The 12,881-nt window shown below is 46.4% G+C and overlaps 2 protein-coding genes across 3 annotated transcripts in view; one reads left to right on the top strand and one right to left on the bottom strand.

The window, feature by feature from the left end:
- The window catches only part of Kdm1b (lysine demethylase 1B), a 40,168-nt gene extending 32,100 nt beyond the window's left edge, over positions 1–8,068 (bottom strand). The window contains exons 1-4 of the mRNA XM_021215405.1: positions 7,897–8,068; positions 3,618–3,717; positions 2,504–2,631; positions 1,057–1,146 (exon numbers count right to left, since the gene is read on the bottom strand). Of these exons, the coding sequence (XP_021071064.1) occupies positions 1,057–1,146; positions 2,504–2,631; positions 3,618–3,704 (305 nt within the window). The 5' untranslated portion in view covers positions 3,705–3,717; positions 7,897–8,068. The remainder of the gene's footprint in view (positions 1–1,056; positions 1,147–2,503; positions 2,632–3,617; positions 3,718–7,896) is intronic.
- A 304-nt stretch (positions 8,069–8,372) lies between these two features.
- Positions 8,373–12,881, top strand: part of Tpmt (thiopurine S-methyltransferase) — a 17,817-nt gene continuing 13,308 nt past the window's right edge. The window contains exons 1-3 of one of the 2 annotated variants that reach the window (XM_021215888.2): positions 8,373–8,462; positions 9,983–10,148; positions 11,317–11,409. In XM_021215888.2, coding sequence (XP_021071547.1) covers positions 10,024–10,148; positions 11,317–11,409 — 218 coding nt within the window. In that variant the 5' untranslated portion in view covers positions 8,373–8,462; positions 9,983–10,023. Of the gene's footprint in view, positions 8,463–9,966; positions 10,149–11,316; positions 11,410–12,881 lie in introns of both variants that reach the window. The other variant, XM_029547522.1, reaches the window with a different exon arrangement.

The raw sequence follows: 12,881 nt of genomic DNA, 5'->3' as shown, positions 1-12,881 counted from the left end.
CATCAGAAAAGGAAGAAGAAAAGTCAATCTATAGGTTAATCAGGTTTTCACACTACAACTTGGGCTGGTCAAGTTTACAAAAAAGACTTTACTATTCTTAAAACTCAGGGGGTTGGGACTGTTAAAATGCCACGCCCACAACAGGCTATCAGGAGGAGCATGCACTGGACAATGTTAGCTCTGCAACAAATAAGGGCAGAGCCCTAGGTGGTGAAAACTTTCTAATGTCCATGGTGACTCCTACAGCAACCATTAATGTTTTATCAGGGGATAAAATAATAAATTAAATTCAGAAGAAAAGACGAGTGAACAGTACAGAAAGCCACTAGGAAAAGGCAGAGCAAGGCCTGGTGGCACCAGCTTATCTCAGCTGTCCAGGATGGACACGCAAGCTCAAGGCCTGCCAGGCTACAGAAAAAGCTGAAGAGGACGGCGGCCCAGTGCTCTGCCGGCCCCTCCCAAGTGTCTGCACCCTATCTTGCATGCACTGTGACTGAACAGCAGAGCAGCCAAGCTCTCTGGAGCTTCCATGGCAGACACGTGAGCCTGCAGACAACATACCCACTCACAGCACAGTTCACTCTTAAGTTTCTCATGTGCCCACTGTACATTGGGTACATCCCCCCTTCTCATCCCTCCCACCTCTGTCAGCCCCTACCTAAGCCCCTCTACACAGTTTTGCGTCTATGTTTCTCTCATACATACCAATGTGATTATCTACATAAAATCCAGGAACCACAACTGAGAAAGTGAATATAATATTTGATAATGTCTCAGAGTTTGTCTGAACTTCTCACTATGAATACCTCCAGCTGTATCCGTTTCCTCATAAATAACCTCATTTTACTCTATTTCCCCCACGCAGCCTTGCTTATGAATACCCAGCTCCAGGTACGGTGTGTAGTGCTTACAGCATTGACTTTCCAGTCGCACTTGCAGTCATCACTGGCAGTAGATGGCCTAGTAACTCAGGAAGCCCAGAAGGTTCCAGCTTAGTGACCACCCTCCCCAGACCTTGTCTCGTCCTGTCCACCTGCTCCCAGTTAAGAAACCAACCTTCTGTAGTAGTGGTCAAAGCATTCATTGCAGAAGTGTTCCCCACAGGAAAGGTGATACCATCGGGAGGTGTAGCCATTTTTGGCACATCTGAAAAGAGCAGAAACTGAGTTGGCTACGGAGACTTCTCACTCAGTTTCATGTAACTAGCTCGTCCACTGGAGCCCAATGGCAGCATCTCCACTTCAAGTAGCCAGGGGCTAGCAGGGGAAGCTAGGAGCTGAAAGGTCATGCAGGTTGAGAGTCGCCTACTTGAAATGTCTGGGATCACAAATATTTTAGATTCGAGTTGTCCTACAGGTTTCAGAGTGCTTACACCACTCACTGAGAGACATCAGGGGGAGAGGACCCAGGCATTAACTAACATAAAGGGCCCTGGCACTCCAAAGTTTCAGAACTGAAGCATTTTGGATTGCAGACTGAAGATACACTCACTACCTCAGGAACAGTGACCACACAGGGAGGACTTAGGTCAGCCAGGTGTAACCTCCATGGCAGCCTGAGGCACTGGAGCAGGGGTGGTGACTTATGAAACAATGACCCGGCCCTTGCTACTCGCCGACTGAGACAGGAGCCTGCGATAACATCTGAGCAGCTGCAGCCTCAAGAGCAGACACCAAGTCTGGGAATACCTCTGGTCAAGTAGCTCATGACACAGCACAAGAAGGAGATGTCACAATTCCATGGACAGGGCCATCTCGTGTTCAGACCCAAATGGGTTTTGTTCAGATTTAATTGAGTCATAGCCTTTACTGAAGATTTTTCTACGGAATGGAGAAAGTCCGACCACAATGATCACAAATGGCGACGTAGGCTTTTGGGTTTGGGTTTTGCTATGAGGCAGGGTCTCTTGCACCCTGGGCAGGCTTTCCAGTTTGCTGTGTGACCGAGGAAGACCTTGAACTAAATACTGGTGAAGCTACCTCCATTTCCCAAATTTTGGGATTAGCAGGCATGTGCCAGCATGCCCACTTTATCGAGTACTGGGACGGAACCCAGCCCCTGGTACGTTAGGCGAGCATTGTACCAACTGAGCTACCTCCCTTAACCCTGTAACTTCTGAGACCTGCACAAGGATATGAAGAGGTGGCATGATACACGAGGTAAACATAAAAATCGACAAAAGCAAACATACATGGGTTCCTCCCAGAGCTTGAGTCTGTGATCTACGCCCCACACATCAAGCCCTAAATGACACAAAAAATGGCTGGGCGTGTCTGGGGACACCTTGTGTACGGCATAGCTGATCTGGATGTGATCTCTCCCACTAGGCTAGAAACAGACACAGAGTATCGAGGGCGCTGTGCTATGGAGTGACTAAGCAGTCAGAATTAGCAGGCTGTAGTTCCTACATTTGGTTTTAGAAGAGTAACATCTAGGATGCCTATTCCCACAAGGCACATGCTCATGGGCAGACACACACGGTCAAGGTAGCCCTGTCACAGACCTTTCAGAAGCACTTGCAAAGCACACAGGATATGCTGCTGTACAGCCTGCCTTTTCACATTTCCGGTACTTCTTCTCTGACGTACTATCTTCATCCTCATCTGTGATCTCTACTGCTTTCTTCTTTGCCTACGGAAGAACCCGCTGACGTCAAGGTTTCACTCGGTAGAGGAGGGGGGATGGCAACAGGTCTGCTGCTGAGGACACACGTGAGTTGGAGCTCTAAATGCCATCGTGTTGGTAGCATCTGGGATCAAAATATGCACACCAGGCAAACACTCTACCAACTGAGCTACAGCCACAGCTCCAGAAGTTGTATCCTGGCAACAGACTAGGGTTAGCCAGTACAACAGTGCAACCACTTGTACAAACAATTTCTGTCTTACTAGAGGATCTAGAAACAGCACCTTAATGATACGCAACATCCACACGAGCTTTTCTTAAAGGAAAATGTGGCAGTCTAGACAAGTCATTCCTGGGGACTGAAGGTACGGCTAAGCAATTAAGAGCACTTGCTGCTCTTATGGAAACCCAGGTTTGGTTCCCAGCACCCACATGGCGGCTTACCACTGTAATTCCAACTCCAGGAGATAAAATGATCTCTTCTGACACCCGAAAGAAAACACTAGGTGTGTATGTGGTACACATACATACATACATTCAGACAAAATGTTCATATACATAAGATAAAAAATAAATCTTTAAAAAGTCATTTACAAACTAAGAATTTTTTTTCGCTCTCTCTTAAACCAGTTAAGTCTTTCAGTATGGAAATTTAAAAGCTAGAGGAAAAAAAAAAAAAAACCCTAAAGTATCAGAACGCTCAGCTTTTATTAAATACTCTACTGCAAACAAACCTTCCACCACCACTCAAGCAACAGCAAGCTCAAGTCCAAATTCCCTTGAACGACTTCCAAGCCAGGCCGGACCTGGCCTCAGAGTCCCGTTCTGGAAGCAGCCACCCCAGCTGTGACCCAGTCTCTTTGCCCTCCCAGCTCCAGCTGCACACTCTGCACCCTGCACCAGGAGCTCCTCCACAACCAGTGACAGCAGGACTGGGCTCGCTCTGTGTGGCTCTCCACTCCCCATAGTAACCAGGAATGAACGGAGACTACCTGCCGCCCGGAGCTCCTCAAAGGCAGGTTATCAGGAGAAAGCTCCAAATTGCTTCTCTTCTTTGACCTCCCTCGAGATGCGGCCATTGCTTTGGAAAACCTGGAGAGAAGACACCATTAAGTTACTAGCATCTGCTGATATTTCAAGCCATTGTCACGGGGGAGGGGGTGTTGCTTGAATATAAAACCCCTACTCCCAAGTTACATAATCTGATGCCTGTGTTGTATGTATTCAAAATGGGGACAAGTCAACCATGCTGGGGTATACCTATACACCTTGACCTTGGGAGGGAGAGGCAGGACGACTATAAGTTCCAAGGTCATCCTCAGCTGCACAAATCCAAGCCAGCCGGGATACATGATGAGACCTTATGTTCTTGCTCCCCCTCCCCCACCCCACCACCAACTATGTCTCCTGTTTCCTGAATCCTGAAGTCTTAGCTTGTACTAAGAAGAAATAACTTTCATACTAACAAATACCAGGCACACTGTATATAGAATACAGGAATCTGGATTCAATCAAGGCACTAATATCTTCAACTAGACAAATCTTAGGAGTTTTCAAAGTAGTCTATCAACAGCATAGTTAAGACCAGCATTAAGAACAAACATCTAGCAGGCGTGGTTACTCATGTCTGCAATTCCAATGGAGATTGCATGAGAGTTGGAAATTCATAGCCAGCTTCAGCTGCATAGAGTGTTCTAGGTCAGTTTGAACATGAGACACTGTCTCAAAAACAACCAACCAAAACAATCTATAAGCTAGGCGCTGAAACCATGAAAGATTATGAGCTATTAGAAAATATTCAATAAGAAAAATACTTAAGGTAGCATATGAATCTGTAATTATTCACTTTTTCTATCATGTTTCCGTCATGCTACCACACATTGAGTGAAAGAATGAAAATAAGTAGGCATCTGTACGGATAAGTGATGTGGAAGCAAGGAAGTGGTACCACAGAAGACAGTAACCTTAACAGTTACACAGTGTCAACCTTGTAATACTCAGTTCCCATTTGTAAGTTACATTCATGTCCACAAGACCAGTTCTCACAAATTATTAACACCAAATGGAAACTCTTGAATCCAGAGAATAAGAAATCAATACTATGAAAAGTCTTTGATTACTTTCTTAATGACAGGATAAAGCTAACTACAAATATGTAAGCCCAGCATATTCCAAGATGCAGAATACTTTTAAAGAGGTGGTTTTTTCTATGTTTATGTACTGGGTGGGGGCACATACCATAGCACAAGTATGGAGGTCAGAGGTCAAACTCTGGGAGGACCCAGTTCTCTTCTTCTCCCATGTGGGTTCCAGGGATCAAACTCAGGTTATTAGGCTAGGCAGCAAAAGCCTTTTACCTGCTGATCCATCTTTATTTCTCACTGGCCCACAATGGTGGGGGCTAGGGGGTTGCTAGTTTAGTTCAATGATAACAGACAAGCCTAGTATTCATAAGACCCTAGATTAAATCCTCAACACGAAAATTAAAACCAGTCCTACACTGTACACTATACTAACACTATACTAATAACATCTTTAGAAACACCATCTACCTTCAATCATTGTTCTACAAAGGCTTTCCAGATTCCATCCGCACACACTTTTACACTGTACTGGGAATACACAACACCAGGCAAGCACTCCACCACTGAACTACAGCCCATGCCTCATTTGTACTTTTAAAAGGGCGTCCAACTTAACCATTCACGTCAGTGTGAATTTCACATACATAAAAATACATGGATTTCTTTACATGTAAAACATGTAATCCACAGTCACACAAAGAGCCACAAATACAATATGTACAAGTACATACAAGTACTGTAGCAAAAATGAAGCTCAGTGTGAGGTTGAGGAACCTAAGAAATCAGCGTTGAGTCACGAAACACTGAACATAACCCAGAAATGCAGAACTTCTAAAACCAAGCACAACTTCCAGAAGTTTCCCATCTTTATACCCGAACAGTGGAAAACAGGCACAAATAGGCATCAAGAAATTTCTAAAGAAAGCAGCACACTGTACAAGCTATTCAATCCGACTGAAAGTTTTTAAGGTAGTGAATCATCATCTTTAATTATTCAACCGAGAGAGTGTCGAGTGCTCCCACTCTGTGAAGCACTGAATGTAGTCTGCATTTCTACTGATGTTTAGTCCTTGGGTCTTCATTAGAGTGAAGGGAAAACAATGTGAGTTACAAGTTCGCAAACTATTGTTTTAAAACATGCTCTTAGAAATAAAGTATTATTGTAACAAGCATAATGAACGCTTCCCCACCTACCGGGTTTTCTGGTTAGCACGGGTGGGGGTTACGTGGATCCCTGGCCACTCCAGCTGTTGGCAATCTTCCTGCCTGTCTCAAGAATGCTGGGATTGCTGGTGGGAAGCCCCGCCCCCAGCTGCTCCCTCCCACCTGGTTCTTTTCGTGGTCCATGTTTTGTAAGCCCATTTCTTCCTAATTTTAAATGCAGAGTTTTAGTTTTCTTTTGGTTAAAAAAAAATGTGTTAAAAATGAATATACAAGCAAATATGTCAGTATCTAGAATTATGTTTAAATAACTCCCAGGTGTTCTGAACGTAGTTTATTGAAGAGTTTAAACACCAACACATAAAATTCATAAAAACTGGATTTCAAAAGAATCGAAAATAAGAGTAAAAATGTACGGTGGAGGCAGCATTACTTGTAAGAACAGGACAAACTACTAGAAACTTCTCTGTTAATGAAAGAAACTTGAAATCTCCATGGGTCATTTAAAATAGGCAAGCTGAGTGCGTCATATTCCCAAGATAATCTGAGTTACGGAAATACGGACCCAGTGCTATAATTTAATATTCAGCACCCAACCCAATAATTCAATTCTGAATTCCCTATTGCCCTGCGTCTTTTCTCAACTGTTCCCCGTGTGGAAGACAATTATTGACGAGAATTTTCTCACGTACCCTCTGAAGAAAACCTCCGAAAGGATTCCACAATATATTTTGTAAGTATTCAAAGCAGATGTGGTTGGTGGCTTTGTATGTGTGGCAGAAAGGCTGGGGCAGAAGGATTGCTTTGAGTTGGGAGGCTGAAGGCTGACCAACGCTTTGAGCTGTGCCTGGGTTAAGAAAGGGATTCCCCACACCTGGCCCGGTCGGTTGCTTGCTCGGTCGGTTGCTTGCTCGAGAACTTGGGCTTCGGTGGCTGGGTTCCAGATCACTCAACCCCAACTTTCTGCAGCTGGGCCTGCTTCTCGCACAGGCCAGCTGCGCCAACTATCAGCCATATGGACTCGGACCGGGTGGTGTGCAAGCCCAAAGGGAGGCTTGCTGGAGCCCTCATCAGCGGCCCTCGCGGCAGCAGCCCAGGGTATCCGCTACACCAGCGAACCCAGGTGGGGAATCGCAACCTGGGATCCCTCCTCCTGGCCGCGGGGCTCCCCACTGCCCCACACAGGAGCCCAGCGTGGGGTTTCTCCCCACCACCACACGGAGTGGGAAGGGAAGCCTGGGCCCCTCCTACCAAGCTGCGGGGATCCTCCACCACCTAGAATGGGGAAGGCAGTCTGGTGTCCCCCTCTCCTGGCTGCGGGGTTTCCACGTCCCTGGTGGGAGCACAGTATAGGGTCCCTCTTTTCGGCTACGGGGTTCCCCAGGTCCGCAAGTGGGACCGCAGCCTAGGGTCTCTCTTCACGGCTGGCGTGGGGGGGAGTGGTTTCCACGGCCCCGAGTGGGAGCCCAGAGTGGGGTTCCCTCCTTTGGGCTAAGAGATTCCCACCGTGGGGTAACTCCTCTACGTTAAGGGGTTCCTACAGCTCTGGGTGGGAGCAGAAAAAGGGGTCCTGCCTCCATGTAGATGGGCTCCTATAGCGCTGGGTGGAATCCCACAGTGAGGCCCCTCCTCCAGGCTGCGGGGTTCCCCTAGCCCAAGGTGGAAATCCAGACTGGGGTCCTCTCCACCCGGTCCGCAACTGGTGCCGGCGCCAGAGTGCCAGGTGCAGCCGCCGCCCCAACTCACCTCCGCCCGGGCCGAGGCGCAAGCAGCTCCCTGCAGGGTTCCGAGAGAGCGACGAGGGGGAAAGCCCGCGGTCCCGTGGCCCCGCAGCCCAGCGCGGGAAGCCCCGGCTCGCACAGGGTCCCCCCGCGCCACCCCTTCCAGACGCGAGGCGCCGGGGAGCCCCGGGGAACGCGCGCGCCTCCTGACCAGGCTCAACACACAGCCGGCCGCTTTGTGCGGAGCTGTCACCCGAAGCCCGCCGCCACCCCCAGACGCGCCCGCGTGAGGCTCGAGTCCCTACCTCAGAGCGCTGGCCAGGGGGCGAGTGCTGCCCTGGGCTGCACCGGGCTACACCGGACGGCCGGATCCGCACTGCCAGCTGCAGCAGCTCGGCCGCCGCCGCTTCCGCCCCTATCACGCCGTGACCCGGAGTGGGAGGAGCCCGCAGGCCCAGGGAGCGGGAGGGTCCTGGCGCTCGCCCCGCCCCGAAGATTTCCGCCACTGCGCAAACTCGGCAGCTGCGAAGGGCGGGGTCTAAGCGTTCTGGGCGGAGTCCTTGCTCCGGGGCGGGGCTTAGATTTGAAGGCGGGACCTGAGAGGCCCGGGCGGGGTCACAGAGTCCTGGGAGGGGTCTGAGTGTTCTGGGCGTGGTCTGCACGCTGGGCGGAGTCTGCGTGTCCTGGCAAGAGTTCTCACGCCCCGGGCACGGCCTATAGGACAGGAGCCTGGATAATCTTTTCCGGGGCGGGATCAGTCCACATTGGGCGGGGCCTTCGACCCTGGGGCGGGGCCTGTGCGTCCTTGCACAGCTCCCGGCTTACAAAGGCGGGCTAGGGTCTGAGAGGCAAGCAGCTGGCTGCAGCCAAGGTAAGTTCCCAACCGGTGGTAAAGGCCACCGTGATCTGCTAAGACTATGTGAGCCTGTTACAGCGTTTTTCAGAATGGGGCGTCGGAAAAGCACGGATGACCCAGCTACTTGAGTCCCGAAAAGGGGTTCCGGTAACTGCAGCAAAAACTGGGAATAAATGATTAGACTAGAAATGCTTTGAGTCCGATGTATTAAGTTGCCTCTTGCTTAGTGGCGTGTTTCAGATAACACATGTCCAAGTGTAAAATACTGAGCCATCCTGGAGATTTGTGGACGTCAGTGAAATTAGCTTTTCAGTTTAATGAAATTCAAAAATAAAACTAATGCAGAAGCCAAGCATTGTTGTGTACGAGGAAGCTGAGGCAGGAGGATCACAGCGAGCTAGAGGTCAGCCTGTACTACATAGTGAGTTCTACATAGACCCTCTGTTAAAAATAAAGAAAAGAAATCCTAGGCAGAAAAATATGTTTTTTTTTTTTAGGTAAGCATATTGGACGTAAACGTTTATTAGTGGGAGTTATTGCGGATCTGTCTTTTCTGAACCTTGCACTTTGCACTTTTATTGTGTTTAGAATTCTATTTCTCCAAAATGATCAGCGAGCACCACTTTGAGGCGCTGTTACAACAGCAAAGTGATTTATCAGCCCCAGCTTCGGTGAGGTAGAGTTGGGTGAGCTAAAGATCTTTCTTCTGTGTTCAGAAGAGCCCTTGTTTCTGAGGGCACCTTTAGGCATCACAGTTTCTGATAGAGAGCAGAGATGGGAGGAGAGCAATTCTCTTGCTTTTCTGTATCCACAATAATCCCATACTTCCCTCCGACCTCTCAGAATGCTGGACTCTGCCCCCTGACATCAGGAAAAAGCCTTTTGTTAGCAAATACTTGGCTGTGAAGTGCATTTCCATTCCCAGAGTTGATGGAGATGTCCTTTAATCCTAAGCACAGAAGCTAAATCATGCAACAAAAGGACATTTCCTTACATTACTGCCTTTGTGACATGTTTGCTGTTTCACAGATTTAAGTCACATGGTCACCAATGATTTAAAGGGCAGGTCAAAATTGTGGACATTTTTTCTAGAATTTTTTTTTTTTTAATTTATTTTACCTTATGTGAACGAATGTCTTGCCTGTCTTGGATCCACTGCAACTGGGGTTACAGACAGCCACGAGACACCTTGTGGTTTCTGGGAATTGCACTAGGTTCTTTGCAAGAACAACAAGTGCTCATAACTACTGCTGGGACTGAAGGCATGCTGCCATGCGTATCTTGTTTGTTTTTGAGAGAGTCCTGCTACGTATCCCTGGGTGGACTAGACCCTACTATATAGACTGTGTTGGCCTGGAATTTGCAACCCTCTTGCCTCTATCTCCCAAGTATTGGGGTCATGTGACACCACTCCTGTCTTTAATGCTGATATATATGTTTTTAAAGCTATTGCCCAAGGTAGAAGGTTTTGTAGAGTTCATCAATAGAATCACAATGTTCCTGAATGACATCATTGCAGATATCTTTCCACTTAGATACTGGAGACAGAAATTGTCTACAAACCGTGGATGGTACCATGTCACTTGATATGAAAGAGCACCCTGATGCTGAGGTACAAAAGAACCGAGTACTAACCCTGGAAGACTGGCAAGACAAGTGGGTGACCCGTCAGATCGGATTCCATCAGGAGCAAGGGCATCAGTAAGACATGTTTGGTCTCTGGCAGAGAAATGCTTTAATCAGAAACTGACTCTGGCGGGTATATGCCTTGGTGGGTAGAGAGAGCTAAGCATGAAGGAAGGTCTTGGTTTGTTCTGCAACACTGAGCAAAACTGGGCACAGTGGCATATGCATGTAATGTCAGTGTTTGAGAAATGGAAGCAAAAGCATTAGAAATTGAAGCTGCATGAGTGAGTTTGAGGCCAGTGTTTGGCTGGAGGGGGGGGGGAGGAGAAGAAAAAAGAAACTGACTTTGAAGTAAAAGTAACATACAAGTACATTGATGCATTTCTTTTCAGACACACACTGCCATCTTCTCATATGTTGGGGAATCACAAAGCACCCATAGCACACCATACTTTTCATTTCTCTCAGTGTAATCATCTGACTTACAGATGTATGAAATGCATCTTCTTAAAACTCACCCTCACTTCGTTCACATTGGTCACGGGTGCTGATACATGCAGCAGATGCTGAAACAACCTTTACTTTCTGTCTCCTTATGGTCAAAAGCAAGGGTGAGCTCCCACAAGCTGCCTCAGCAGATGTAGGCACTTGCCACCAACCCCGACAGCCTGGGTTCCGTCCCTAAGCGCCACATGAGGGAAAGTGAGAACTGACTCTTGAAAGCTGACATGTGCTATGACATGGGAACATCATACATGTGTATGATAGATGTACACATAGACATATACACACACCATAAATTAACTTAATTAAAATTAAGGAAAGAGTTAAGCTTATTGAGAGAATAGTCTCTGATTTATTGAAAATATATAAATTTAGAGACCTCTCTCCTTAACATCACTTTCATGTAACAACAAAAATAAGAACATAAATGTAAATATAGACTTTTCCATATATATTTCTCAAGGCAACACAAGCAGTTTTTATTTTCCAGTCATGAAAACTCCAGGTTGTTAGTCATGTGATCCTAAGTAGCTGTGTAGTGAAGCAAGTGACTTAGCTAACCTGTTTCTTTGAGTGTAACCAGGAGGTTGTAATAATTAACATTACCCCGTTGTTACAATGTTGGGAGTACTGAGCTGATGCAGGAGAAGTTCAGAGTGTCATAAATTCTACTCGCCCCTTTCCTGTGCATCTGGGCTGGTTAAAGCAAGCATTGTGGTGACTTTGTTTTCTTCCCCAGGCTATTAAAGAAGCATTTGGATACATTTCTTAAAGGCCAGAGCGGACTGCGAGTGTTTTTCCCCCTCTGTGGAAAAGCTGTTGAGATGAAATGGTATGTGCAAGTGAGCCTCAGCAAGGCTTGGCAGAATGGTTCTCAGGGTGAATATTTAACAGGGTATGTGTTGGTTTTAAAAAAAAAAAATCTGTTAAGTGTGAGAACACACCATAATAGCAGAACTTGGGAGATGCAAGAGAATCGGGAGTTCAAGACCAGCCTCGGCCACATGTAAGTTCAAGAGGGCTTCTGGACTAGGGAAGACCCTGTCTCAAAAAGGCCAGGTAACCTAACATACGAAGAGCAACAAAATCCCATTCTTAGTATAAGAGCGCCTTTATTTTTAGGCGATAGTTATAAAATTAGAGATACTATATCTAAACAACAAGAGTACAAACTGAATCAGAAATGACCTTGTCTTTCTATATTTTGTTTCAAAGGCAAAAAAAAAAAAAAAAAAGAAAGAAAGAAAAAGAAAAGAAAAAAAGAAACAGAAAAGAAAAATTTGTTGGGGTAGGGGTAGGGCAGAGGGGCTGAGCAGTTAGCAGAGTTAGGAGAGCCCTTGCCTAACATGCACAGGGCCCTGGGTTCGGTCCCCAGAATTTCTTAAAACAAGGGTGGTGTGCACACCTGTGATCTTGTCAATTTGGAAGTGATTTAGTTGGGAACCAGATGGGGAACATGACCTCCTTTTTCCTGTCTCCTGGATCTTTGTATGTGACTTAATGTTTGTAAGTGGCTGAGCAGTTTCAGTAACGATGACTGTTTGAAATGGAAAGCAACAAAAACCTTGTATCAGGGCACTGTTTATAGTGCAGAGTTCAGCTCGGCTCTCCCTTCCTCCCACAAACAAATAGGAGATTTTGTTATTGTGAACTGCTGTTGTAAAACCAGTGGTAAGGAGGGTGGTTCCTATGAGCAGTCCTCTACAAACAGAACTCACTCTAATTGACAAGGCACTGTTCCTACAAGGTTACCCTGAGTCACCACCCTAGAGATTATTTTTACACGAAATGCTACTGCCAGGGATAATGCACAGCCATAGCCACGTCCTCCAAGAGGTACGGTTACTTAAAAACTGAAATGTTAAAAAGTGTAAATGTTCACTAAGAGGAAAGAGCAAGAGATTGGTAGGAAATGTTAGTGAATGCAGAATAGCCTTACTTTAAAATGTTCTGCCCCCTATGGAAATACAGCTATCTACCCAGCAGGCACACATGCATCTGGATTTTATTCTCTAATAGAGTAAAAGTTTTATAAGCCATACTGGCTCAATGTATAGCTAAGCCTACCCTCTGAGGACAAAACATACACAGAGACGTACACATAAGAAAAATTTAAAATAAGCAAATAATATTTTCTTTTTCTTTTTTTTTTAAAGCTGAGTTCTGACATACATTTATTTATTTATTTATTTATTTATTTAGTTAGTTAGTTAGTTAGTTAGTTAGTTGGTTGGTTTTTCGAGACAGGGTTTCTCTGTGTAGCCCTGGCTGTCCTGGAACTCACTCTGTAGACCAGGCTGGCCT

This window comes from Mus pahari, chromosome 16 (genome assembly GCF_900095145.1).
Source record: "Mus pahari chromosome 16, PAHARI_EIJ_v1.1, whole genome shotgun sequence".
NCBI lineage: Eukaryota > Metazoa > Chordata > Mammalia > Rodentia > Muridae > Mus > Mus pahari.
The sequence above is the reverse complement of the archived record's forward strand: the minus strand, read 5'-3'. Positions and strand labels throughout refer to the sequence as shown.